The sequence below is a fragment of the Polypterus senegalus genome, chromosome 17 (assembly GCF_016835505.1).
Source record: "Polypterus senegalus isolate Bchr_013 chromosome 17, ASM1683550v1, whole genome shotgun sequence".
NCBI classification, from domain to species: Eukaryota; Metazoa; Chordata; class Cladistia; order Polypteriformes; family Polypteridae; genus Polypterus; species Polypterus senegalus.
In genome coordinates, this window is record NC_053170.1 from 93,258,738 (window position 1) to 93,285,632 (window position 26,895).

At 40.5% G+C, this 26,895-nt stretch overlaps 1 protein-coding gene across 3 annotated transcripts in view; it reads right to left on the reverse strand.

Moving 5' to 3' along the window:
- rfng (RFNG O-fucosylpeptide 3-beta-N-acetylglucosaminyltransferase) overlaps positions 1 to 26,895 on the reverse strand; it is a 61,115-nt gene that overhangs the window by 14,712 nt on the left and 19,508 nt on the right. For all 3 annotated transcript variants that reach the window (XM_039739831.1, XM_039739832.1, XM_039739833.1), the window contains exons 3-4: positions 3,230 to 3,278; positions 2,038 to 2,140 (exon numbers count right to left, since the gene is read on the reverse strand). In XM_039739831.1, coding sequence (XP_039595765.1) covers positions 2,038 to 2,140; positions 3,230 to 3,278 — 152 coding nt within the window. The remainder of the gene's footprint in view (positions 1 to 2,037; positions 2,141 to 3,229; positions 3,279 to 26,895) is intronic.

Genomic DNA, 26,895 nt, shown 5'->3' on the forward strand with positions numbered 1-26,895 from the left:
GGGACGACACGCAGAAGAGCGTCCCGAAGCAACCGCAGGCTCCCAGCACTGTAGCAGTTCGCCGTAAAAGCGAATCTGAAAAGATCGCGGACATGCTACAGCACCCGTCGTTGATGGGTGACACGAGGAATATTATAAATGCAGGGCACAGTATTACTTGGCCACTAACCTGGTCACGACCCTGCCTGACTGCTATGTCTGTGTACAGGAGAGCGGCAGATCCCGCTACAATAAACAACCGTGCTGTTCCCATTTCACGCTGAATAAAGCTGGTGTTGCTAAAGTACTGAGACTCAGCTTCGTGTTTTGGGGTGCAAGACAGGGACTCACATGTCACAACACACACACGCGGTCAACATGCTATGGTAAACAGTAAACGCTCATACGAGTGAGGCATGCTGACTGAGAACGAGTATGGGAGACAATTACCCACAATCCCGCAGCGAGAGAGAGAACCATCAGCTCAGTTGTGATCACGTGATGCTCGGCAGACAAAGTGTATACGTACTACTTGTATTGCAAGACCGCGCTCGTTTATCAAGTTAAAATTTATTACAAATTTTAGCTTGTCTTGCAAAACACCTTCGCAGACCAAGTTACTCGCAATCCAAGGTTTTATCGTACCGAATACCAGGAGAACCCATTTACTTCAAGGAACAGCACAAAAAGTGGCTGGAAACAAACGTTTTTAGTCTATGCTGATTCAATAAAAAAAAGTTTCAGCGAACCTTCTTTTCTGTCCAAACTGAATTGAGATCGGGGTATTGTTCTGGCCATTGGAGAACACTAAAGTCACTGTCACGTTTGTGGAACCAGCTTGAGATGATGTGCGTTTTGTGAATGGGGACGTCACCCATTTGAAAGAAAGGTAGACTGTGACCATAACAGGATGGTCAGCAGCAGTGCTTAGGTATGGCTGTAAAGATCATTTGCTATAAAGATGCCAAACGTTTGTCAAGAAGACATTTCTTACACCATTGCAATGCCATCACCAGCCCGCACTAGTGACACAAAGGGGGATGGATCCATGAATTCAGGCCTTTCAAACTCTATCACCTGCATGTTGCAGGAGAAATCAAGATTCTTCCAACCAGGCAATCCTTTTCCAATCTTCAGCTTTCCAGCTTTGGTAATCATTTGCAGTTTTGAGCTCACTGGAGTGGAGTGCTGTATGGCCTTCTGTTGCTCAGGCTCACCCACTTCAAAGTCCAGCGTGTTGTGCATTCACACTTCACTTCTCAACACCACTGCTGTAAAGTATTTGTGGTATTTCTGTAAGCTTACACTCGTGTGACTGCTCATTAATAAGTTGTTTTTGCCTACACAACTACGTACCTCTCACTGGACATTTTGCGTTGATCATACTATCTTCTGTTTGCTCTCCGAGATGATGATGCACACTAAATCCCTGTTCTTTACAGCTTTTACTTTAAGTTATTGCAGCCTATAATGTTTTCAGAGTAAATTATCTTCATGGAGAGTCTAGTTCAGTATCTTGTCTGTAAGATATATATTACTTTTATTTGTGAAATTACAACTAGCTTCTACTTGGTTAGTTGATTTCTCTTTGTTAACATGTAACGGCCGACCCCTCACCCAGCCGGCAGCTACACTACCAAGACCTGTGGCCTGGATGAATTACTGAGGCAAACCTACGGTTTCCTCCCACAGTCCAAAGACATGCAGGTTAGGTGCATTGGCGATTCTAAATTGTGGCTGTGTGTGCACCCTGTGGTGGGCTGGTGCCCTGCCTGGGTTTTGTTTCCTGCCTTGCACCCTGTGTTGGCTGGGATTGGCTCCAGCAGACCCCCCCCGTGACCCTGTAGTTAGGATATAGCGGGTGGGATAATGGATGTTGTTCTGCCAAGTATGGTATGAATTTCAAAAATGAAAGGTGTGTAGTAGTAGGAGTAGTAGTAGTGTAGGATACACAGGTCCAGTATAAACTGACACAGCCCATCAAAAGTGTGGCTCCTGGCAGCTTCTTTGGCATTTTGTCTAACGAGTGAGCAGCGAGTCCCTACCTGTGATACTCACTTTTTCCCAGATTCAATGAACTTGTCGTATTCCACAGACATCTTGCAGCACAGGGCCTGGCGAGTGTGAGCAGCTGAACAGTTGGTGTTAATCAGACGATCTCCTGCACAGGAAGGGAAGCTGGTAAGTGGATGCATCTACTGGAATAATGTTAGCATTAATATGAGACATATTTACAGAACTAGGGTGTTGTACCCTGTTAGCCTTTATGAATGTAGTGAGAAGTCACACAGAATGACCCCTTTTATTGGCTAACTAAAAAGATTACAATATGGCAGCTTTGGAGGCAACTGAGGCCCATTCTTGAGGTGAGATGTAACAATTAACATTGGATTACATGGATTACTTCTGGTCTGAAGAAGGGGCCCGAGTTACCTTGAAAGCTTCCATATTGTAATCTTTTTAGTGTGTCACTGAGGTTGATTTCTTCCCTCTTCAGGCAAAGATGGAATGACATATTTACAGAAAGATCTTTCTTGCAGTTCAGGGACAAGAAGAAAGAAGAGGATACTAAAACCACCTTTGATCAATTTAATGAAATCAACTAAATGATAACTACTTGCTACCCATAAGACATATTAAAAATCATTGAGTCTATTTCTCATCTAGATAATTCTAAGTGGGATCATGTACTGCACAGGACAAACAAAATCAGACAGATATGTGAGAAGCACCATCAATGTACCATAATGCTTCAGAATGAAGATCCTTCATGAATTAGACTTATTACATTGCTGCTGTGCCAAACTTTTCACTTAAGACCTAGATCAGTAACTAACTCCAGGCTTGGTCTTTGATTCATGATGCATAAAACAAGAGAGGAAAAGGTACTGCTCCATGAGGCTGATAATGACCTACTGAAGTCAAATTCTGTCATTCAAAAATGTCAAGGCCATGTGTTTACACTTGTCAATTATATGTAACCATCAAAAAAAGCACCCTGGTAATTTCCACCAGACATCCTAAATATGGGAAAAAAAAAAAAAAAACAACAACTGACATGCCCTGCCAAACTGTTAATTAAAAAAAAAAATAAAGAGTGCAAAATCCACTGGTGCCTCCACCACAGAAGACATTTACTGTTTCTGACCACTGACTGGAGAAGTAACGACGCCTCAGAGAGACAGAAGAACTTCTCTGTGGTGATGACAGTGAAAGCAGGAGGGCTGTGAATTATATTTAAAAATTGTACCTGCTTTTATTCTGAGGTCTTTGTCTTCTCCATCTGTAAATATGAAAGTCTGAAATAAAAGAGAGAAGATAAAGTTAAAGGCAGAAAAAATGTATTTATGATAGTCCAAAGGCTCCTACAGTGCAATTCATATGTGGGTGCCATTTAAGGAAGACTTCAGGGCTGTGGAGTCAGGAGATAAATCCTCCGCCTCCGACTCCTTAGTTTGCGGTACTCCTGACTCCTCTGTATTTAATATACTAATGTGTTTTCCGTGTTGATTGAAGGGAAGCAACACACACATCGTCCTTTAACCACCGAACAACTGGCTAGGAAGCGGACTCTCTACCGTATTGGCCAATTTAAACGAAAGACAAGAACCCCTGAACACACATCAGGCCACAGCACACACCTCCACCCACGTCATTACACTTGTTTACACTCACATGAACTTGTTAAACACATTATATCTGAAATACAATTAAAAAAAACACTTTTTGTAATGTAATCCAGATTACAATATGTGAATGTCCGGTTGTAGAATCGCTCAGCTGAACTCCACACCAGTAGTAATACAACTATGCACTGGGCTTTATTCTTACACTAGCAAAATACCTGCACTTCACAGCGGAGAAGTAGTGTGTTAAAGAAGTTATGAAAAAGAAAAGGAAACATTTTAAAAATAACGTAACATGATTGTCAATGTAATTGTTTTGTGACCGTTATGAGTGTTGCTGTCATCAAGGATTTGATTCTCATTACTTCTTTCAATGAGGTTCGTATTCGGAGGATGTGTTGTGTTCAAGTTACATTCCGTGTTTGTCAATCGTTGTAAAGATGACAGGTTTCATTCATCGAAGTGTTCACTACCCAAATCGCTACTCGTGAATCTAAGATGTTTAACAGGCATTCCCGGTATTAAGTTGTGGATTTGCCTGCGAATATTTAGCGGCAGCGTGTCTATGAACGTAATTTAAACTTAAGCTTTACACCTTGCTTTCCTATGGATATGTCTACAAATGCTTGTTCAGATTCAGAGGGTTGTTCCTTTCCTACTGCATCAATAAACAGCTCGTCTTCCTCTTTATCTGAGACATCACACACCGCATGCACGGGTTTACCTTTCCCAGTCCTGCAAAGTCAGTTCACGTGAGCTGCTTGGAGTACATGCATCGAAGGTTCTCAGCTGTGCTTGTGCGATCTCGTGCGATCTTGCGTTGTCCACGGCTTTATTTAATGTTAGCTCAGACCCGGCACTTAAAAGTTTCTCTCGCACTTTCGCTGAGTTTGTGCCAAACACTATTCTATCCCTGACCATCTCATCTTCGTTTGCAGAAGCACAGTCCTTCACCAGCAATTTTAACTTTGTTACAAAGTGATGAAAAGTCTTTATACCCTGCGTCCTCTCATTAAAATTGTATCTCGCGAATATCATATTCGTCTTAGGCATGACAAACAGCGTGGGAGCGTGTCTTTAAACTTAATTTAAATTTAAGGTTTCCACCGTGTGCTTTGTTTCCGCAGTAGCTGCACTTATGAATATGCTTGTATGCGTCACTCGCTTCATATTCTTTTGCTGCCTTCTCAATTGTGTAATGTGTTTTTTTGTTGAGCGCTCTTTGGAGGTCTTGCTTTTTGTCTGCGTACTGCATTCACAGTCAGTTCATGTGAGCCGCTCGGAGTACATGCATCGAAGGTTCTCACCTGTGCTTGTGGTATCTCGTGAGATCTTGCATTGTCCACGGCTTTATTTAATGTTAGCTCAGACCCGGCACTTAAAAGTTTCTCTCACACTTTCGCTGAGTTTGTGCCAAACACTAGTCTATCCCTGACCATCTCATCTTCATTTGCATAAGCACAGTCCTTCACCCGCGAATATTTAGCGGCAGTGTGTTATTGGATTGCTGCTGACGGACGGCCTTATATGGGCAGGCACTCAATTACGTGGGAGGCGTGACGATGAGGGAAGCAACTCCACCTCACACGGCAACTGAGCTGCAGGCTATGGCCGTATATATGTATGTAAGTAGGTTCCCGTTATGACCGTTACGTGTAGAATTTCGAAATGAAACCTGCCTTACTCTTGTAAGTAAGCTGTAAGGAATGAGCCTGCCAAATTTCAGCCTTCCACCTACACGGGAAGTTGGAGAATTAGTTGTGAGTATTGTGAGTGAGTCAGTGAGGGCTTTGCCTTTTATTAGTATAGATCAGAGAAGTACTTCATTAGGACTATATCACCTGTCACATGGCTGCACTCGGGTCCGAATCTGGATCCTGAATTGGTTTGTCGTGTGGTGGGTGAGGCAATGCGCTGTATCAGTGTGTGCTTCTAACCTCAAATTGTTTGTGAAATGGGACATTTGAACTTGCTGTATTTTTTTTTCATTTCAATTTAAATTTATTAGGAGTTGGCATCAGTACATTTTTGACGACTCCGACTCCAGGTACCCAAAATTGCCTCCGACTCCACTGCCACGGATCTCTTGTCAGAACCCTGGATAGTGATAGAGTGCGTCCATCAGTCCCCAGCTTGTTGCTTGTTCACCCAAAAGGGAAAAACAAAATGCTTAAGTTTCACTCCATAATTATAGCTATTACTGTTATATTTCTTTAAACAACCAATGAGATAATAACCCAGCATTATAGGATGATCCATCCATCCATCCATTATCCAACCCGCTATATCCTAACTACAGGGTCACAGGGGTCTGCTGGAGCCAATCCTACCCAACACAGGGCGCAAGGCAGGAAACAAACCCCGGGCAGGGTGCCAGTCTACCGCAGGGCCCACACTAGGGACAATTTAGATCCATTAAAGTATTTTAAGTATCGCAGTATAAGAGAAGACTAAAAAAAATAGCCTAATCTATTAGGCCCTTGGACACAAGTTCACTACAAGGCACAGATGATTCTGAATTACGCAGGCGTTAATTTAATATACACAACTGTGGGACAAAAGAGCAAACTGGAACACTTACAGAAAATGTGTGCAAGCACAAAGGATACAATTTCATATTATATTCTTTGTCTGCTTGGATTTTTTTTTTTCCAACCCATTTCTTTTGATCAGATGCCCGCGCCACCTCATCTGAGTCTTCTCGATGCGGAGGAGCAGCGGCTCTACTCTGATCTCCACCCAGATGACTGAGCTTCTCACCCGATCTTTAAGGGAAAGCCCAGACACCCTGCGTAGGAAACTCATTTCAGCCGCTTGTATTCGCGATCTCGTTCTTTCGGTCACTACCCACAGCTCATGACCATTGGTGAGGGTAGGACCGTAGATCGACTGGTAAATTAAGAGCTTTGCTTTACGGCTCCGCTCCTTTTTCACCACGACAGACCAATGCAGAGCCCGCATCACTGTGGACGCCACACCGAACCGCCTGTCGATCTCACGCTCCATTCTTCCCTCACTCGTCAACAAGACCCCGAAAATTAATTTACAATATATTAAAACAGATAAGGTGCCATTCAAAAATGTTTGCATTTTCATTTGAAGCTGTTTTATGTTTTAGAGTAGAGAGTTCAAGAACTGGCAAATTGTAAACAAATTGTAAATATGTGAAAGTACATTTTGAAATGTCTTAGCGCAAATCTGATTTACAGTATATGGTCAACCTTTTTAATTTATACAGTACGCTCAATTTTTAGATAAAGCAACTTGAAGTTCGAACACTCTATAGACGAGCACAGGCCATTCAGCCTAACAAAGCTCACCAGTCCTCATCACTTATTTCTTCCAAAATAACATCAAGTCAAGTTTTGAAAGTCCCTAACGTCTTACTGTCCATCACACTACTTGGTCGCTTATTCCAAGTGTCTATCGTTCTTTGTGTAAAGAAAAACTTCCTAATGTTTGTGCGAAATTTTCCCTTAATAAGATTCCAACTGTGTCCCCGTGTTCTTGATGAACTCATTTTAAAGTCACCGTCTCAATCCACTGCACTCATTCCCTTCATCATTTTGAACACTTCAGTCAGGTCTCCTCTTCATCTCCTGTAAAGGCTCAGCTCTTTTAATCTTTCTTCATAACTCATCCCCTGTAGCCCCGAATCAGCCTAGTCGCTCTTCTCTGGACCTTCTCTAGCGCCGCTCTGTCCTATTTGTAGCCTGCAGACCAAAACTGCACAGAGAGTACAAATTGCTAATTTTACAGAGCCAGTAACCACAGCAGCATCAAACCCAGGTCCATAGTGTTGTGAGGCTGCAGTACTCACGATTACTCAGACATGCTGCTTATATGAAAAGCTGAGTGTGCCAGACTTTCAGTGCCATGCAAGCTCCTTTCCGAAATGTGATTATTTTCTTCTTCTTCAAACGTTTGCCACAGATGTCAGAAACATCTTATCTGCAAATGCATACTTTGTTAGTCTCCCAAGTCAAAGCTCAACGTTTTTTTCACAGCAGCTTCCTTTCAGCTCAGTGCAACTCATTCTTTCACTTGTTTAACTTTAGTTCCTGGTCTGGAAGCAGCCTATTAATCATGTCCAGAAAACCAGCAGACATTAAGCATACAGAAAGCTTTCCTAATCAAATATGCTTAAAGGAGACGTGGGAACAATGCCGGCTAAACAAGGTTTAAATGTCAAAAACAATCATGTTTAACATTTATACGACGTACTGTAGGTCACTAAACATATTTCTACATATACAAAGTACAATATACAGAGTTTATAAGCTTGAAGCACCTGCCATGATCTGGTATTGTTATTGCTGCATTTGTGCTTGACACACAGGAACGCGTTTTTGGAGATCTGTTTCTTTTTGAAGTTAAATTCACATTTCTTTACTATTTAATGTATGCGCCTGCATCCGTGAAGTCAAAATATAAGACAGGATGAACGCAAATCCCGTCCCACTTTGTTAAAAATTATTAGTTTCAGTTGCTCTGTTTGACAAAACAAGAGCTAAAAAAAAAAACAATTTCAAGGTTTATTTACCTTTTTCTGCTGTGCAAACAGACTTTGGCTTTTCATTATCATTTATTGCTTTTTCTCTACTTTTAGACATTCATCCTAAAGCAGCAGATTTCGGTGCACTCAGTCTATCTATTATCTACTGTGAATTTCTCCTTGGGATTAATAAAGTATCTATCTATCTATCAGGAACCCATTTTTTCCTTTTCTTTTGAATTTAATGAATTTTAATAATTTATTGGCTTATTAAATATAAAATGAGTTTTTAAATGTAGAGAGCAAAACGGCACGCGGTTTTGACCTGGAGACCATGCACATTGAGGAAACTGGTTTTCTTAACTATACAGACATCTTGGATGAAATCTTCAAATTAATTTTTCCCAAGCATCCACTATAAGTTACTCATTATTTAATAGTTTATTATCTTCTAAATGGAAAAATCTAGACAGCAGCAAACAAATTTGACCAGATTGACCATCGAGTTAGAAGACCTGGGATCGCTTCCCGGGTCCTCCCTGCGTGGAGTTTGCATGTTCTCCCCGTGTCTGCGTGGGTTTCCTCCCACAGTCCAAAGACATGCAGTTTAGGTGCTTTGGTGATCCGAAATTGTCCCTAATGTGTGCCCTGTGGTGGGCTGGCGCCCTGCCCGGGGTTTGCTTCCTGTCTTGCGCCCTGTGTTGGCTGGGATTGGCTCCAGCAGACCCCCCGTGACCCTGTAGTTAGGATAATGGATGGATGACCATCAAGCTTAAGAGAACCAGCATGTTCTACCTGCACAAAGTAATTCATATAAAAACAAACACATACAAGTGAAATCTTGGAACATATTTTAATGTTTAATGACACATACAATAACCGAGCTTAAATGAATACTTCGCTCCAGTACAGGCTTAGTTAAAAGCTATAACACGACCAGTTACACAGAATTTGATTTGGTGAAAGTCACTGCAATAAAACTTCAGCTAAAATGAGAATTTTAGAGAAATGACGAAAACAGGCCATTCAGCCCAGTAAAGTCACGCCCTAGACCCTCTGCAGTTCGCATACCAGGAGAAGGTGGGAGCGGAGGATGCCATCATCTATATGCTACACCGATCCCTCTCCCACCTGGACAGAGGCAGTGGTGCTGTAAGAATTATGTTTTTGGACTTCTCTAGCGCCTTCGACACCATCCAACCTCTGCTCCTTAGGGATAAGCTGACTGAGATGGGAGTAGATTCACACCTTGTGGCATGGATTGTGGACTATCTGACAGACAGACCTCAATATGTGCGTCTTGGGAACTGCAGGTCTGACATTGTGTGCAGCAATACAGGGGCGACGCAGGGGACTGTACTTTCTGTGGTCCTGTTCAGCCAACATACATCAGACTTCCAATATGACTCGGAGTCCTGCCACGTGGAAACGTTCGCTGATGACACTGCTATCGTGGGCTACATCAGGTGTGGACAGGAGGAGGAGTACAGAAAGTTAATCAAAGACTTTGTTAAATGGTGCGACTCAAACCACTTACACCTTAACACCAGCAAGACCAAGGAGCTGGTGGTGGATTTTAGGAGGCCCAGGCCCCTCATGGACCATGTGATCATCAGAGGTAACTGTGCAGAGGGTGCAGACCTTTAAATACCTGGGAGTGCAGCTGGATGACAAATTGGACTGGACTGCCAATACTGATGCTCTATGTAAGAAAGCTCAGAGCAGACTATACTTTCTGAGAAGGTTGGCATCCTTCAACATCTGCAGTAAGATGCTGCAGATGTTCTACCAGACGGTTGTGGCGAGTGCCCTCTTCTACGCGGTGGTGTGCTGGGGTGGCAGCATAAAGATGAAAGACGCCTCACGCCTGGACAAACTTGTTAAGAAGGCAGGCTCTATTGTAGGATTAAAGTTGGACAGTTTAACATCTGTGGCAGAGCGACGGGCACTAAGCAAACTCCTGTCAATCATGAAGAATCCATTGGATCCACTTAACAGGGTCATCTCCAGGCAGAGGAGTAGCTTCAGTGACAGACTTTTGTCACCGTCCTGCTCCACTGACAGACTAAAGAGATCGTTCCTCCCCCACACTATGCGACTCTTCAATTCCACCCGGGGGAGTAAATGCTAACATTAATTTTATTTTTATTTTTTTTAATTTTATTTTCATTTTTATTACTGTTTAATTTAATATTGTTTCTTTGTATCAGTATACTGCTGCTGGATTATGTGAATTTCCCCTTGGGATTAATAAAGTATCTATCTATCTAAAGCCTGCCAGTCCTGTCCACCTAATTTCTCCAAAATAGGCTAACAGGGGTGCTCAAGTCAGACCCTGGAGGGCCGCAGTGGGTGCAGGTTCCTCTTCCTGCCACTTTCTTAATCATTGACCAGTATCTGCTGTTAACAGACTTATTTTCCCTTCATTTTAATAGTCCCAGTCATCGGAGTTGCTTTTTCTTTAAATAGGGAAACATTTCCAAAGCAAAAATTCAAAGGCTACAAAAAAAAAAAATGATTCCAAATTGTGATTTTTGCCAAGGGGCTAAACTCCGCAGGGTGTCCAATCTTTTGCAGATGCCACGTTTGCTTTGATTTTTTTTTTTTTTTACATTTTTCTAGTTTCATTTTTGAAAAACTACAATATTTGAGTTTATCTTGAAGCAGTCAACAAAATATGTATTTTGGCCAGGGGTGTCCAAACGTCTGCTTGAGACTGTATATGAACCCATTATTTTTCACCTTTTAGAGATCTTTACCTGAACTCCATTATCTAATGGCCGTAACCACTACAATGGACAGACATTGGAAAATGATTCTATTCATAAAATAAAAAGTTTATTTAAAGACTTTCACAAGACATCTGTGCAAAAGTGAAATGGTTTACTCTGAGTCACACAGAAGTGAGAATTGATACAAAATCCTTCTGGTTTAAAATGCCGTTATAGGACACTGCAGGCCTGATGTGGCTGTGCTCCTTGTCCGTTTCATGTGGCTTTGTCGTTATTAACTTTAGACGCAGGCCATTTTCTCTCTTTTTTAATATGTATTCTGCTATTTAAAACTTTCATTACTTCCACCATAGTAGTGATGCCATCATATTCACCCTTTACGATGGTCTCACTTTTACAATATAGTCTTTTTTTTGCAATTTTATATTGTAACAGTATAACAAAAGAAAAACTGCATTACCAAACTGCTGGTCACAAGAACGAAAGCTCACTTATTGTTTTTTGGTTTTACTGTCAGAACCAGGTCATTCCACGGACTAAACAGCTGGCTCACTCTTTATAGACATCTGGCTTTTTACATCACTTCAGTGAAATAAACAAATAAATAAATAAATAAATAAGTTACTTGATGCATTTTTTTCTGAAATGCTAACTTTAAATGTTACCGCAACAGCCCGTCATTGCAGATTTTTAAATTCCAAACAGCAAATGACCAAGACAGGCTGCCAAACGTTCTTTCCATTTCATTTTCAAAACAATCTTTAGCTAAACCAAACCAAAAGAAAAAAAAAAAAAAGCAGTGAGAAAGAAGCTGAATCTGCAAATATGTGTTGTGTGACTTAAAATTAGAATGTCGACGGGCTACTGTCTTTGGCTTTTTGCCTTTATATGTCTGAATAGTTGTGGTCGCTGCTTATCATTTCAAAAAAAGGAAAAACACTAAAACATGCACACTACTTACTAGCCACTAAAAATATAATAATAATAATACATTTTACTTATGCAGGGTGACACAGAAAAACGGGAACTTTTGAAAAACCCAATAAAAATAGAAGAAATCCAACAAAAATATTTTATTGACAGCAATTGAACCACCACAACTTGCCTTTTAAGAGACAGTAATCCAAATTATCAATGTCTGAAAATGATGTCCTGTAGATGGCGTCCTTTTGTACGTATGCATTCTTCCAATCTGCTGCTGAGGTTCCCCATTGATCGATCAATATTGATCAATATTCTGTGGATTACGAGCACTTCTCGGTCGTCCTGTTGGTTTCTTTTTTAGAGCCGATCCAGTCTCTTCAAAGTTTTTAATCCAAGTTTTTATCGCGTGTTTCGAGGGAACCCGACCATGACAACCTAAGTTGAAAAAACGTCGGAACTCCCTCTGCGCACCTTCCAAACTATCATTGTTTATGTAAAACATTTTTATGGCGAAAGCACGCTGTTGACCGTTCCGCTGATCCATGATTACTAAATGGCGAGATTATTTACAGCTGAAGGTCCCTGTTCCGCAGTTCAGCCAACTGTACATGGCTGCCACTACACATTTCAAAAGTTCCTATTTTTCTGTGTCACCCTGTATATATATATATATATATATATATATATATATATATATATATATATATATATATATATATATATATATATATATATATATATATATATATATATATATATATATATATATATATACACACACACACAGTGGTATGAAAAACTATTTGCCTCCTTCCTGATTTCTTATTCTTTTGCATGTTTGTCACACAAAATGTTTCTGATCATCAAACACATTTAACCATTAGTCAAATATAACACAAGCAAACACAAAATGCAGTTTTTAAATGATGGTTTTATTATTTAGGAGAAAACAAATCCAAACCTACATGGCCCTGTGTGAAAAAGTAATTGCCCCTGAACCTAATAACTGGTTGGGCCACCCTTAGCAGCAATAACTGCAATCAAGCGTTTGCGATAACTTGCAATGAGTCTTTTACAGCTCTGGAGGAATTTTGGCCCACTCATCTTTGCAGAATTGTTGTAATTCAGCTTTATTTGAGGGTTTTCTAGCATGAACCGCCTTTTAAGGTCATGCCATAGCATCTCAATTGGATTCAGGTCAGGACTTTGACTAGGCCACTCCAAAGTCTTCATTTTGTTTTTCTTCAGCCATTCAGAGGTGGATTTGCTGGTGTGTTTTGGGTCATTGTCCTGTTGCAGCACCCAAGATTGCTTCAGCTTGAGTTGACGAACAGATGGCCGGACATTCTCCTTCAGGATTTTTGGTAGACAGTAGAATTCATGGTTCCATCTATCACAGCATGCCTTCCAGGTCCTGAAGCAGCAAAACAACCCCAGACCATCAAACTACCACCACCATATTTTATTGTTGATATGATGTTCTTTTTCTGAAACGCTGTGTTCCTTTTACACCAGATGTAACGGACATTTGCCTTCCAAAAAGTTCAACTTTTGTCTCATCAGTCCACTAGGTATTTTCCCAAAAGTCTTGGCAATCATTGAGATGTTTCTTAGCAAAATTGAGACGAGCCCTAATGTTCTTTTGCTTAACAGTGGTTTGCGTCTTGGAAATCTGCCATGCAGGCCGTTTTTGCCCAGTCTCTTTCTTATGGTGGAGTCGTGAACACTGACCTTAATTGAGGCAAGTGAGGCCTGCAGTTCTTTAGATGTTGTCCTGGGTCTTTTGTGACCTCTCGGATGAGTCGTCTCTGCGCTCTTGGGGTAATTTTGGTCAGCCGGCCACTCCTGGGAAGGTTCACCACTGTTCCATGTTTTTGCCATTTGTGGATAATGGCTCTCACTGTGGTTCGCTGGAGTCCCAAAGCTTTAGAAATGGCTTTATAACCTTTACCAGACTGATAGATCTCAATTACTTCTGTTCTCATTTGTTCCTGAATTTCTTTGGATCTTGGCATGATGTCTAGCTTTTGAGGTGCTTTTGGTCTACTTCTCTGTGTCAGGCAGCTCCTATTTAAGTGATTTCTTGATTGAAACAGGTGTGGCAGTAATCAGGCCTGGGGTGGCTACGGAAATTGAACTCAGGTGTGATACACCACAGTTAGGTGATTTTTAACAAGGGGCAATTACTTTTTCACACAGGGCCATGTAGGTTTGGATTTTTTTCCCTAAATAATAAAACCATCATTTAAAACTGCATTTTGTGTTTACTTGTGTTATATTTGACTAATGGTTAAATGTGTTTGATGATCAGAAACATTTTGTGTGACAAACATGCAAAAGAATAAGAAATCAGGAAGGGGGCAAATAGTTTTTCACACCACTGTATAATATATAATATATATATTTATTATATACAGGGTGACACAGGAAAACGGGAACTTTTGAAAAACCCGATAAAAATAGAAGAAATCCAATAAAAAAATTTTATTGACAGCAATTGAACCACTACAACTTGCCTTTTAAGAGACAGTAATCCAAATTATCAATGTCTGAAAATGACATCCTGTAGATGGCGTCCTGCTGTACGTATTCATTCTTCCAATCCGCTGTTGAGGTTCCCCATTGATCGCTGCAACATCTCAGCTAGGATACCACGAATTTTGTCTTGAATTCTTTGTTTCAATTCATTCAGTGTCCTTGGCCGAGTTTTGTAGACCCGACTCTTAAGGTCGAGTAGAGCCCCACAAGAAAAAAAAAAAATCATAAACGGACAAATCCGGTGATCTTGAGGGCCAGGGAATGTCACCGAAACTTGAGATGACACGGTTACCGAACAATTCTCGCACGGCTGCCATTGGTTGCCTTGCAGTTGATTACTAAATGGCGAGATTGTTTACAGCTCGAGGTCCCTGCTCCGCAGTGCTGCCAACTGTACATGGCTGCCACTACGCATTTCAAAAGTTCCCGTTTTTCTGTGTCACCCTGTACAAGGCGCCTTTCTAAGAACCCAAGGACACCGAACAAACAATAAATAAATAAAAAACATTAGAAACAACTTAAAACTACAGAAAATAAAATTAAAACCAAACAAAGCCATTGTAATCATAGAGAAAAAGTCATTTTAAACAGATGGGTTTTAAGTTTACATTTGAAGGATGAATATGATTTGATATTTCTTTTTTTGTATTAATTAATGTTTAATTTTTAACTTATTGACTTTTAATTAATTTGACCATTTCCTCAAACAAATGCATGTGCTAATTTTTCAGAAAACTGTAGATTTGTGGTGGAAATGTATTTTAAAGGTTAAATAAGCTGCGTGTTGACTACATTACTTGCTTTGCTACAGTATGCTGCTAGAAATGTCCGCAAAACACATTCAAAGAAATAATAACATTAGCTTGTTTCATTGAGTTGATAGCTAGAAATTCACATTTCTGATGAAAAATATTCATGTTTTGTTTTCTAAAGTGACCTCCCAGTCAATGGTCATAAAAGAAAACCGAGATTTATTCTAGCAGCAATACGTACAGAGCCGGGATGCGCCCTTGATGGAATTCCAGTCATTTGCCCTGTAAATTCATTCTCAGTTACTCACTGCTGGGGACATTTATTTTTATTAATTTTATTGTAATCATTCCATACAAATCGATCAATTTTTACAAAAAATAGGATTGAGAACAAGTCGACCCCCACCCCTAATGATTTGATATTTCTAAGCTCAGTAGGTAGCGAGTTCCAGAACGGCTGAATGCTCCGCTCCCCGTGAAGGTTAGACGGGCGAGAGGGACGGTCAGATGGATGGAAGAAGGGGATCTAAGGTTACAGGAGGGAATGGCAACATGAAGAAGATCAGACAGATATGGAGGGGCGAGGTTATGAATGGCCTTAAATGTTAACAGCGGAATTTTAAAATCAATTTGAAACTTAAATCAGGAGCCAATGAAGCTGCTGCAAGACCGGAGTGATATGGTGAATAGACGGGGTTCAAGTAATGACGTGAGCAGCAGAATTCTGTACCAGCTGAAGCTTATGGAGAGATTTATTAGAGAGACCAAAGAGGAGTCCAGAGACGAGAAGTAACAAGACTGTGAACAGGAATGGCAGTGGTATGGGGAGTGAGGGACGGCCGGATGCCATTAATATTACGTAGGTGGAAGTAAGCAGACCGGGTGATGTTATTAATGTGAGATTAGAAAGATAGAGTACTGTCGAGGATGACACCCAGACTCTTCACCTGAGGTGATGGGGAAACAACGGAGTTATCAACAGCAAGTGAAAGATTATCAGCTTTGGATAATGAGGATTTCGAGCCAATGAGGAGAACCTCAGTTTTGTCAATGTTTAATTTAAGAAAACCAGGATTTCATTTCAGCAATGCGGTCAATAAGCGAAGATGGTGGAAAAGAAGAGGTGGGTTTACTAGCAAGGTAGAGCTGGATGTCATCAGCGTAACAGTGAAAATTAAAGTTATATTTACAAAAGATATTGCCAAGGAGAAGGTAAATAATAAAAAGACGCCGCCCCAGGACAGAGCCCCAAGTCTTGTTTTACCCCCAAAAGAGATTCAAGATACCAGATTTTCAGAAGCAATCCACTTTCACAAGCAACTGTGTTAGTTTTCACAAAAATCAAGACAGGAGTACTATTAACTCGCATCCAAGACATTCAGTTTTGTTTTTTGACACCTGACGCGTACAAACTTTTTTGGTTTGCTTCCCGACATGAACAAAATGAGACGCACGCCTATGACTCTGTAGCTCAAATAATGTGGAAAGAATAACACAGAGTCTTATAAAAGCAGCTAAAGAAATTATATCTACAAATGCACATCATCTTATTTCCAGAGTCACGCACACACGCGCGTTTAGGAGGCAGCCAGCCAGCAAACCCTAAGGTGAGTAAAGTCTTGCAAGATGAAAGGGTTTTAATGGGTACTAACGCCTCTGTTCCTTTAGGGGGCGATAGCTCCCTAGTTGGAATAAGTTCTTGTGTAATTGCGGCGTTTTAAGTAACCCGAAACTATATAGATATAATGTAAAAAAGGCGATATCCCTCCCATAGTTATACGGCGGTAAAAATCACATAAGAGAAAATAACTTTGCTTTCTTTAATGACGATTTACATGGCATAACAGACGAGGAAGCCATGACAACACTGCGCTGAAAGGATTTTCAGGACAGATAACGTTACCACCCATCCGTCCATCGGCTTCAAAGTATTTGGCTGCTGTCCAAGCCTTTTATACTGGTTCCTCCACGTGCAGGCCCCCACGTCAGCAAATAGTCCAATTCCAAACAAGGAAAGAAGATTTTGTGCTGACTTTTAACAGAGGACAAAATAGTATACACCCGTCTTTAGGCTGACTATACATTCCTCCAGCTGTCTTTGTCTATCTTGTCCTATGCTTGGCCCAGCAATTCTAAACGCCGAGAGCCCCTGTGTGCTAACTTGGGCCTGGCCTGTACATGTGAGTGGATTTATAAAATAATTTTTGTACAGAGCACAGTGACATTAAACTTATATTCTTATTACAGCCTCTCTTTCTCCAGAAACAAAGACGACAAATAACTGCACTCACCTCTGTTCCAGAATCCAAAAACAGCTGCTCCACCCTTTCCACTTCCGTCACCGCATTGATGATGTCACTCCCAGTCCCGCCGTGATGACATCATTTCCTGTTACCTCATTTCCGGTAGCCATCTTTTGTTTGTATAAATACCCCTCTGTACCTGAACCTGGTGTCGAATGTTTGAATCTTATTTCAAATCTCATTTTGACCGGTCCACTGGACAATATACGGGGCTATTCCCCAAAACTTTGTGACAAGTTGGAGTCAACGATTTGTTCTCTTGCAACAGTTAACTTGCCTAAAAAATGCCAAGAGGGTAGCTTTATGACCCTGTACCTGCTACAGTCCGCTTTTACTCCTTTAATGATTCACTTTTACTCCTTTAATGATTCTTTAGCCCACTGGCCATTATTTCAAAAACACTATAAGTGGAGTCTTACTGCTCTGGATGATCGACTGCCAGCATTTCATATTTATGAAAGCCCCCCTTCAGAGCAACACTTTCAAACAAAACACAAGCAGTGCTTTCAAACACACCCAGGCAAAGCCGGAACGGAAAACAAGGCCATTCAACTGAATGCTTTGACCCACAACTCGCCTTCTTATCTTGAGCTCCTAATCAGAAGCAGAAAAATAACTGCTGTGAGCTCGTGTTCTCTTAAAACTCCCACTTGTGCACCATACAGCATCAAAACAACACTTCCCTCATTTTTAAAGGAATACTCCACACAAAAATGATAATTTACTAATATGTTACTTATGACGTACCTGATGAAGTTTGTAGTGATGACGGGAAAAACATTTCACTCTCATGTTTTCATGCAAAACAGAGATATAAAAAAAAACTATTTCTGACAGAAGAGAAGTCTATGGTGACCAACTTTGGACAACAGCAACCAATAAGAAAACATCCATCCATCCATTATCCAACCTGCTATATCCTAACTTTAGGGTCACGGGGGTCCAATCCCAGCCAGCACAGGGCGCAAGGCAAAATGAAAACACCCATTAAAAAAAAAATCTCGTTACTTGTGTTACAAAATCTCTTTTTCTGCAGTGGGAGTCGAGTCTTGTTCTGCTCTTTCTCCCTTTGTATTTCTATTTTTCCTTTGTTTTCTCCATGTTGATTTTGAAGTAAATGGTTGTATCTGTTATTGTTTAGTTGAGTACCATGCCATTGTAATGATGCTCTTTTAAAAAATAAAATTAACCTCCTTGGTATTTGTTGGGGCGGCACGGTGGCGCAGTGGTAGCGCTGCTGCCTCGCAGTTAGGAGACCCAGGGTTCGGTCCTCCTGCATGGAGTTGGTTCTCCCGTGTCTGCATGGGTTTCCTCCTGGCGCTCCGGTTTCCTCCCACAATCCAAAGACATGCAGGTTAGGTGGATTGGCGATTCTAAACCGGCCCTAGTGTGTGCTTGGTGTTTGTGTGTGTCCTGCGGTGGGTTGGCACCCTGCCCAGGATTGCTTCCTGCCTTGTGCCCTGTGTTGGCTGGGACTGGCTCCAGCAGACCCCCCCGTGACCCTGTATTCGGATTCAGCAGGTTAGAAAATGGATGGATGGATGGATGGTATTTGTTGGGCTTAGAATTCTTCTAAGGTAATCCCAAGTAGTACCCGAGTTAATTCATTTTAGTGAGGAATGGAGTGTTATGCCCAAATAACACTTGGAACAATATTCTGCTGCCATCTAGAAGATGAAATGACATCATACTGCAAAAAAATCATGAATTATTCTATGCATTCTGCCACTGTATAGTAATCTTCATACATAATACGCTACCATGGCCGTCTGACTGTCTGTCTGTCCAGGATTTTAAATCATCTTTAGCTCACAAAGCATTTGACTGACTGACCTGAAATGTGGTACACATATACTACGTGACGTCTACTATCTGCTTTCGGGGTGAAGATTGACCTCCAAGGTTATTCCTCTTTTTATTTTTATTGTAGAATCAACTCTCGGCAGTGGGCAGCAGGGCACATGTGTACCGGCGTCATTCTCATCCCCACCACCTTCGCCGTCACTTCCCCTACCACTTCATATCTTAAATCATTCTTGAGGCACATTGAAGACTTAAGTGCCAGCTTAAGGAAAACATACTAAGTAACTGCAACACAAACATTGACTTAATCAGTTTTAACGTGAAAGGATGCCGACGAAAGAAGAGAAAAAGCAGGCCACTAGGGTGGAGAAAAGAAGAGCTGCTCAGGAAGGAGCAAGTGCATCAACCTCTGAGCAAACGAATGATAAGCGTACAGAAAAAGAAAGAGGATGAAAACTAAGAATGCTCAAGTCAAGTGGATTGCGCCCGTTACTGGTTTATCAATATTCGTGAATGAATTGGAGCCTTCAATAAAAAAATACAGTAGACTATGAAAGAAAAGCTATAAAGCCAGTTGTGAGCCAAGTGGTAGTGATGGCAATGTGAACTGTTCATCAGACTCTGACGCGGATAGTGAAACTGGTGCATACGCCGCTGGATGATCCAACTGCCGCGATATGCCTGGTGAGTTCAGCCCTGTGAAGGTTTACGGTGGTGCAAGTAGAGCTGTGTGACATATAAAAGGAAAAATAATTGCAATCAAGTAGATGGACAAGTAAGATGTTAGCCCTCTAACTGTTCGCTACACTGCACTTTTCACAAAGCAGCAACTGTTAATGTTTATTTCAGAGGAAATGTGAAAGTTCCTAAGCCTTGCGCTGTGGTAGCCTACAATAATAATGGGCAGCATCAAACGTGTGGGTCAGGAACAGAAAGAAATCCGGATGCGAGCGTCATTAGGTTTTGTGCCATAGGAGCCAAATTACCTGAACTATTAATTTACCATTTCAGTAACTATTTACAATACAATATAATTTATTTGTGTATAGCCCAAAATCACACAAGAAGTGCTGCAATGGGCTTTAACAGGCCCTGCCTCTTGACAGCCCCCCAGGCTTGACTCTCTAAGAAGATGAGGAAAAACTCCCAAACAACCCTTGTAGGGAAAAAAATGGAAGAAACCTTGGGAACGGCAGTTCAAAGAGAGACCCATTTCCAGGTAGACTGGGCGTGCAGTGGGTGTCAAAAGAAGGAGGTCAATACAACACAATACACAGAACAGAACAAATCCTCAATACAGTATAAAAATAAAAAATACTAGAAGTATGGAGTAGAATTTAACAGTAGATGATATCACATAATATGATTTGGATTTGTTTAGAGTCCAGGAGACCTCAATCATCAAGCTGCCTCCCCCATTTGGCCATTCCACAGCTGAAATAGCGCTAATCCGATTTACCACTCTGATGCTGATCTTTCTGATCATAAAATCGCTCATTACGATAGCAATTGACAAAACAAACTCATAATTAATTCTAGAATTATGGTATTTGAGGGATCCTCTTGAGTCCCTCTTTCTCTTGCATAATTTGTCCCAAAAACTAATCAGCACATCGTCAACTCATAACAAGCTTATGTTTCGACTTTGGTATTTTTCCGTCCAGCCGTTTTAGCTCTAGAGCATCCTCAAGAAACTGTGACAGAGACACACACACCCATTACGAGACATCGATATTTTCGGTATCTGGGGGACCCTAAAACATCGAGATCCATCGAAAACCAGAGATTGAAATTTTTGCCGAATCTAAAGCTTTCGCTCTGCCCCCATAGATGATAGGTTATGGTGCGGGAGGGTGCAAAGCAAAAAGAAAAGAAAATTGTGCAAAGAAGTACGCTTTGCATTAGTAACCGTTTCAAAACGTGTCACATGAAGGACGTGTTCTTGCAGTGGACACCAGACTGCATTTATGTTACATTTTATTATTTATATTGTAGCAGTGCTACTATAAGTTAAAACTGCAACTCCCAGCAGTCCCTGCAGAGGCTCCAATTGGTCATCTGTCTGGGGTGCAGGGGCTGGTGTCCAAAAAGACGGGGAGTGTTTTTTTTGTAATGTGTTCCATGTACCTGTCTACCTTCCTTCTGCTGAGGAAAAACGTGCTTAGTCGTTGTGTCCTGGATTATTTCATTGTTGGGGTCCGGATTGTCTTCTGTCTACCTGTGTGCCGAGGACTGATAGTGGATTCATGGCCTTCCTGCAAGAAAAGGAGCGCTCCTGAACCGTCCACCCGTCTTCACCATTTCAGGGAGTACCGGTAGGACTGCCTTTTCATTCCCTTTCAATGTACAGATCTCTGGACTTACTATCTTCATCATTTCATTACATCCAGTGCCGTTTTCCACGAACTTTGCTGTGGGGGGTTGTTTGTGTTTATGGTTTAATGTAATATCACCGTAGGGGTACAGGAGTGGTTTTGTTGTTTTCATTTATTTCATTTACTTTCATTATATCCTTTAATTGTTGTTTGATTCCAGTGTGCATTATTTTGTCTCTGTTTGTAAGTGTGTGCAGGTCGAGTCAAGGCTGGGAGCGTCCCTGGGATCTCCTCTATAAAAACAGATAAATCACCGTGTCAATCTTAGCTGCACCGGACCGCTACAATATGTTTCTGTTACACACAATAACATTTTTTTCTTGTTGAAAAAAATTCAACATTATTGGCTCATTTTCCTGGAGTTATACTTAATGCTAAGGAGGTTTAAAACAAGAGATTGCATGAAAACAAGAGACTGAATATTTTTCTTGTTCATTACTACAAACTACATGGTGTAAGTAACATATAAAAAATGATCATTTTGGGTGAAGTCTTACTTTAAGGTTCAGTATGAACAGCTTCAAAAAATTATGTGACAATGCAAAAATGAATCAACCTTTGGGATGTTCAGTAGGGGCAATAACAAACACATAATGAACCACGTTACATTCAAAAGGAAATGAAGAAAACATGGAATATGGGAAGCACATTAATGCTATTACTAAATGTAGAAACAGGCAAAGACATAGGCAGAAATTTGGAAACCAAACATTTAAGAAACATTGCCGCGTAAATAATGATGAAACAAGTTTACATATGAGATACTAGGAGAAGCCTAGAAAATGGCTTAGCAACATGGATCAGAACATTACTTCCAAAACTATCATACCCTGCAATGGTGTAGGTCTGAAGTGGTTTTTATAAATTTTAAGTCAATCACAGTTGACATTTTATACATACTAAACAATACTAGATCCAAACCTTTCCTTTCATTATTTAATCTTGTCCCCATTTTATTTTCTTAAACATGCACCATTCCTTAAATTTCCCCTCTTATGCAAAATGAAAGCAAAGAGGATCCATCACGCAGCCAGAGTGCTGAGCTAAATGAATGAATGATAGGTTGGTTAAGGAAAGAGGCCCCTGGAGACGAGCTGCCCGCTCCCGACGAGTGCTTAAAAAGCCGCTAGCCTGTGTCAGCAGCTGCTGTGTGGTTACTTCCAACAGCAACACTCTTCAGTAGTTGAGGCCAACATTCCTGAAGTAAAAGGAGTCTAGAAAGGATGGGTCACACATGTGGCTTTCTGATTTAAGGGCTTAGAGGAATTTCCTTTTTGTCATCGTATGAAATGTTACCATTTCCTTCAAATGGAAATTTCAATTTTAAACATTTGTGGAAAATTGCAGTTGAGATGAATGCAAATTCAGAAGTTGATTTTGCCAGCTAGAAAACATTCTTTATTGATTGCGCCTCAATGGAAGAAAGGATGAGGTAGAAACAGTCTACTCTTGTCATTTTCATCAGTAATTGGGCCTACACAGAGACTGGTAAAAGGAATGGTGATAAGCAGAAGTTATTTGTGATATTTGTGATAAGAAAAAAAGTTAAACCTCATCTCTCTATTATAAAAAAACATCTGGGAAGGAGACGAGACGTGATTTTCTCGGAGAGACACATATGTGTCCCGCAAGAAAGAGATTTAACCACGCCCGGGGCCATAAATAAAGAACAAAGAGTACATGACAAAGTAGAATATCGTACAGAATTCAAAAATGCTGGCGCGGTACACATGCAGAGCAGGTTAGAGATAATGGAAATATCAAAATTCTCAAAAAAAAGGATAGGAAAGATCTCATTAACGCAAAAAAAAAAAAAAAACGGAAATTATTACTCGGTGAAATAACAGAACAGCAAAAAGAGATCGAATATATTGTTCAGATTTAAACTCAAGTCGGAGACTTGTAAATCGTCTAATTCGTGTTGCCAGCGAAAATTAAAAGATTCCAAAAACGCTGCCACGGTATGAAGACCCGTGAGCCGGAGACTTTTAACACGAGATTCTTTCAAGTCACGCCCTACTTACAACTATTTTCAAACAAGAACAGGTCATCTAACATCAGTCGTGTGAATGCTTTTGGCAGACACACTTTCTGTGCTTTCAGCTCTTATAAATTTTATCAGGGCAATAATTTTATACGTTCCAGATGACATGTCAACGACAAAAGAAGAAAGAGCATGGACAAATATTCGAGAAAGTCATTTTATTTATTATAGAGAAAGAAACGATTTTCACACACAGGCAGTTGTACGTTGCATTGTCACGATGTAAGTCCAAACACGGAATCAAAATTCAATGCGATCTTGAAGAAAAGTTAATTCCAAATATTGTTTTTACTAAAGTTTGAAAGTAAAAGTGAAAATAATGCAAACCGTATGTAACAATTCCCATGACAATAACAATCTGTTTAAATTGTATATCCTGTTAACCAAACACAGGGGTGGGCAAGCGAAGCGAGCAGGGGGCAGAGCCCCCTAGTCCATACTAAAAGAAAAGATCAAATAACAAATCTGCATATAAATACAACGTAAAGGAGCTGTGCAGTTGTGGATTTTATTGTATTATGTACTGTACATTAAAACACACATAACAATAAACCTGAACTTGAAAAAAATGCAGATCATGCGCATATCAGTGGTCAGTACTGCTGCCTCACACGTCCATGAACTTTGATTTAAAAGCCAGCCCAGTCAGGGTCAGGGTTCAAGCAAATTTTCACAATGTTTTCATCCCATGATCCACAAGAGGGTTGGCTGGTCTGCGGAATGTAAGAGAATGTCCTGCATGTTCAAGAGTACCCTGCAACAGACATGTGTTCCACCAAGGATTGTCTTCCAGTTTGCATGTGATGCTTACCAGAATAATAATAATAATTCTTTGCATTTTTATAGCGCTTTTCTCACTACTCAAAGTGCTCAGCAATTGCAGGTTAAGGGTCTTGCTCAAGGGCCCAACAGAGCAGAGTCCCTTTTGGCATTTACGGGATTCGAACCAGCAACCTTCCGATTGCCAGTGCAGATCCCTAGCCTTAGAGCCACCACTCCAGAAAGTACCCTCCAGAAAGTACTGTGCTAAGAATTCAAAATTACAATTTTTGATGTACTCTCAAGTGGTTTATCTTGAGGTGAAAAGACGTTAGCCAATAATACACAGGGTGCCTTTAAAAAGTATTTATGTCTTTCCAATTTTCACATTTTATTGTCATACAGCATTGAATCACAGTGAATTTAATTTGGCTTTGGCACTGATGAACAGAAAAAGTAGTCTAAACTAATTATAAACATAAAACACGAAATAACCGATTAAGCATTTCACCCCCTTAACGTCAGTATCAGGCAGATGACAGCCATCTCTCTCGCTAATAACTCTGCCATTTTTCTCCCTCTTCTTCCTCACCAAATTGCTCAAGCTCTGTCAGGTGTTAAGGAGATTGTGAGTGAAAAGCCTTTTTCCAAAAAATTCTCAATTGCACTGCGATGTGGCCTCTGACTCAGCCACTCCATGACATTCATATTGTTGTTTGAAGGCTGTGTAGCTTTAGCTTTACACTTGAGGTTGTTGTCTTACTGGAAGACAAATCTTCTCCCCCGGGTACACGTTTCATTCAGATTGCATCAAGTTTTCCTCCATGATTTCCCATAGTTTGCTGCATTCATTTTAGCCTCACAAGACTTCCAGGACCTGCTGCAGAAAAACATCCCTACAGTCTACCATTATTAGGATGGTGTATTTTTGGTAATGTTCAGTGTAAAATGGGTTTTAGTCTGATGGCCAATAAGCCTAATTTTCTGTTTTCATCAGACTACAGAACCTTCTTCATATTCCATATGGTGTTCCACAAGGCTCCTGGGTCCGCTGCTCTTTTCGATTTATATGCTTCCGTTAGGTCAGATTATCTTGGGCATAACGTGAGCTACCACAGCTATGCCAATGACACACAACTGTATTTATCAATAGTGCCTGATGAGCCCAACACTCTTGATTCACTGACACAATAACTTACTTGTGTTTCTGAATGGATGAGTAGTGATTTTCTCAAACTAAATAAGGGGAAAACAGAAATTTTAGTGATTGGCAATAATGGATATAATGAGGGTATTAGAAATAAACTTGATCCATAAGGATTACAAGTCAAGACGGAGGTAAAGAATTTAGGGGTAACTATTGACTGTAACCTGAATTTTAAATCACATATTAATCACATTACTAGGGCAGCATTTTTTTTCGCTTAAGAAATTGAGCAAAAGTTAGACCTCTTATAACATTGCAAGATGCTGAGAAATTAGTTCACACTTTTGTTTTCAGTCGACTACATTACTGTAATGCACTCCTCTCAGTACCACCCAAAAAAAGACATCAATCGATCACAACTCGTGCAGAATGGAGCTGCTAGAATCTTAACTAGGAAAAGAAAATCCGAGCACATCACCCCAGTTCTGATGTCACTACACTGGTTACCTGTGCCTTTTAGAATTGACTTTAAAATAGTGCTTATGGTTTACAAAGCCTTAAATAATTTCACTCCATCTTATATTTCAGAATGTGTGTCACCTTACACTCAAACCGTAACCTTAGATCTTCAAATGAAGGTCTGCTTAGAATTCCAAGAGCTAAACTTAAAAGAAGTGGTGAGGTGGGTGGCCTGCTGTTATGCACCTAAAATGTAGAATACCTGACCGATAGCAATTCGCCAGGCTAATGCAGTGGAGTACTTTAAAAAACTGATAAAAACTCATTATTTGAACATGGCTTTCTCATAACTTCATTTTAGTTTAATCCTGATCCTCTGTAAATTCAGATAATTATCATTATCATTCCTGGTGGCTCCAAAATCCATACTAACCCCTACTTTCTCTGCTGTTTTTTTTCTGGTTTTCTGTGGTGGTGACCTGCGCCACCACCACCTGATCAAAGCACCGTGATGTCCCTACATTGATGGATTAAAGGCCAGAAGTCCACGCGACCGTGATCAAGTTCTTCCATGTGAACCCTGAATACCATGAGGACTGATCGAGGTCATTTATGTTAGGCAGAATGCCTAGAGGGGGTAGGGTGGTCTTGGAACCCCTGCAGATTTTATTTTTTTCTCCAGCCGTCTGGTGGTATTTTTTTGTTTTTTTCTGTCCTCCCTGGCCATTGGACCTTACTTTTATTACATGTTAATTAGCATTGTCTAATTTTATTTTCTCATATGTCTTTTTTCTCTTCCTTCATCCTTTAAAGCACTTTGAGCTCCATCATTTGTATCAAAATGTGCTCTAGAATTAAATGGTGTTGTAATTCTTTCAGCTGGCTTCTTAGTCTCTCATGTCTCTTTTGACAAAACGCTAGCTAAGATGTCATCTGTGTTTTTTTTTTTTTTTAATATA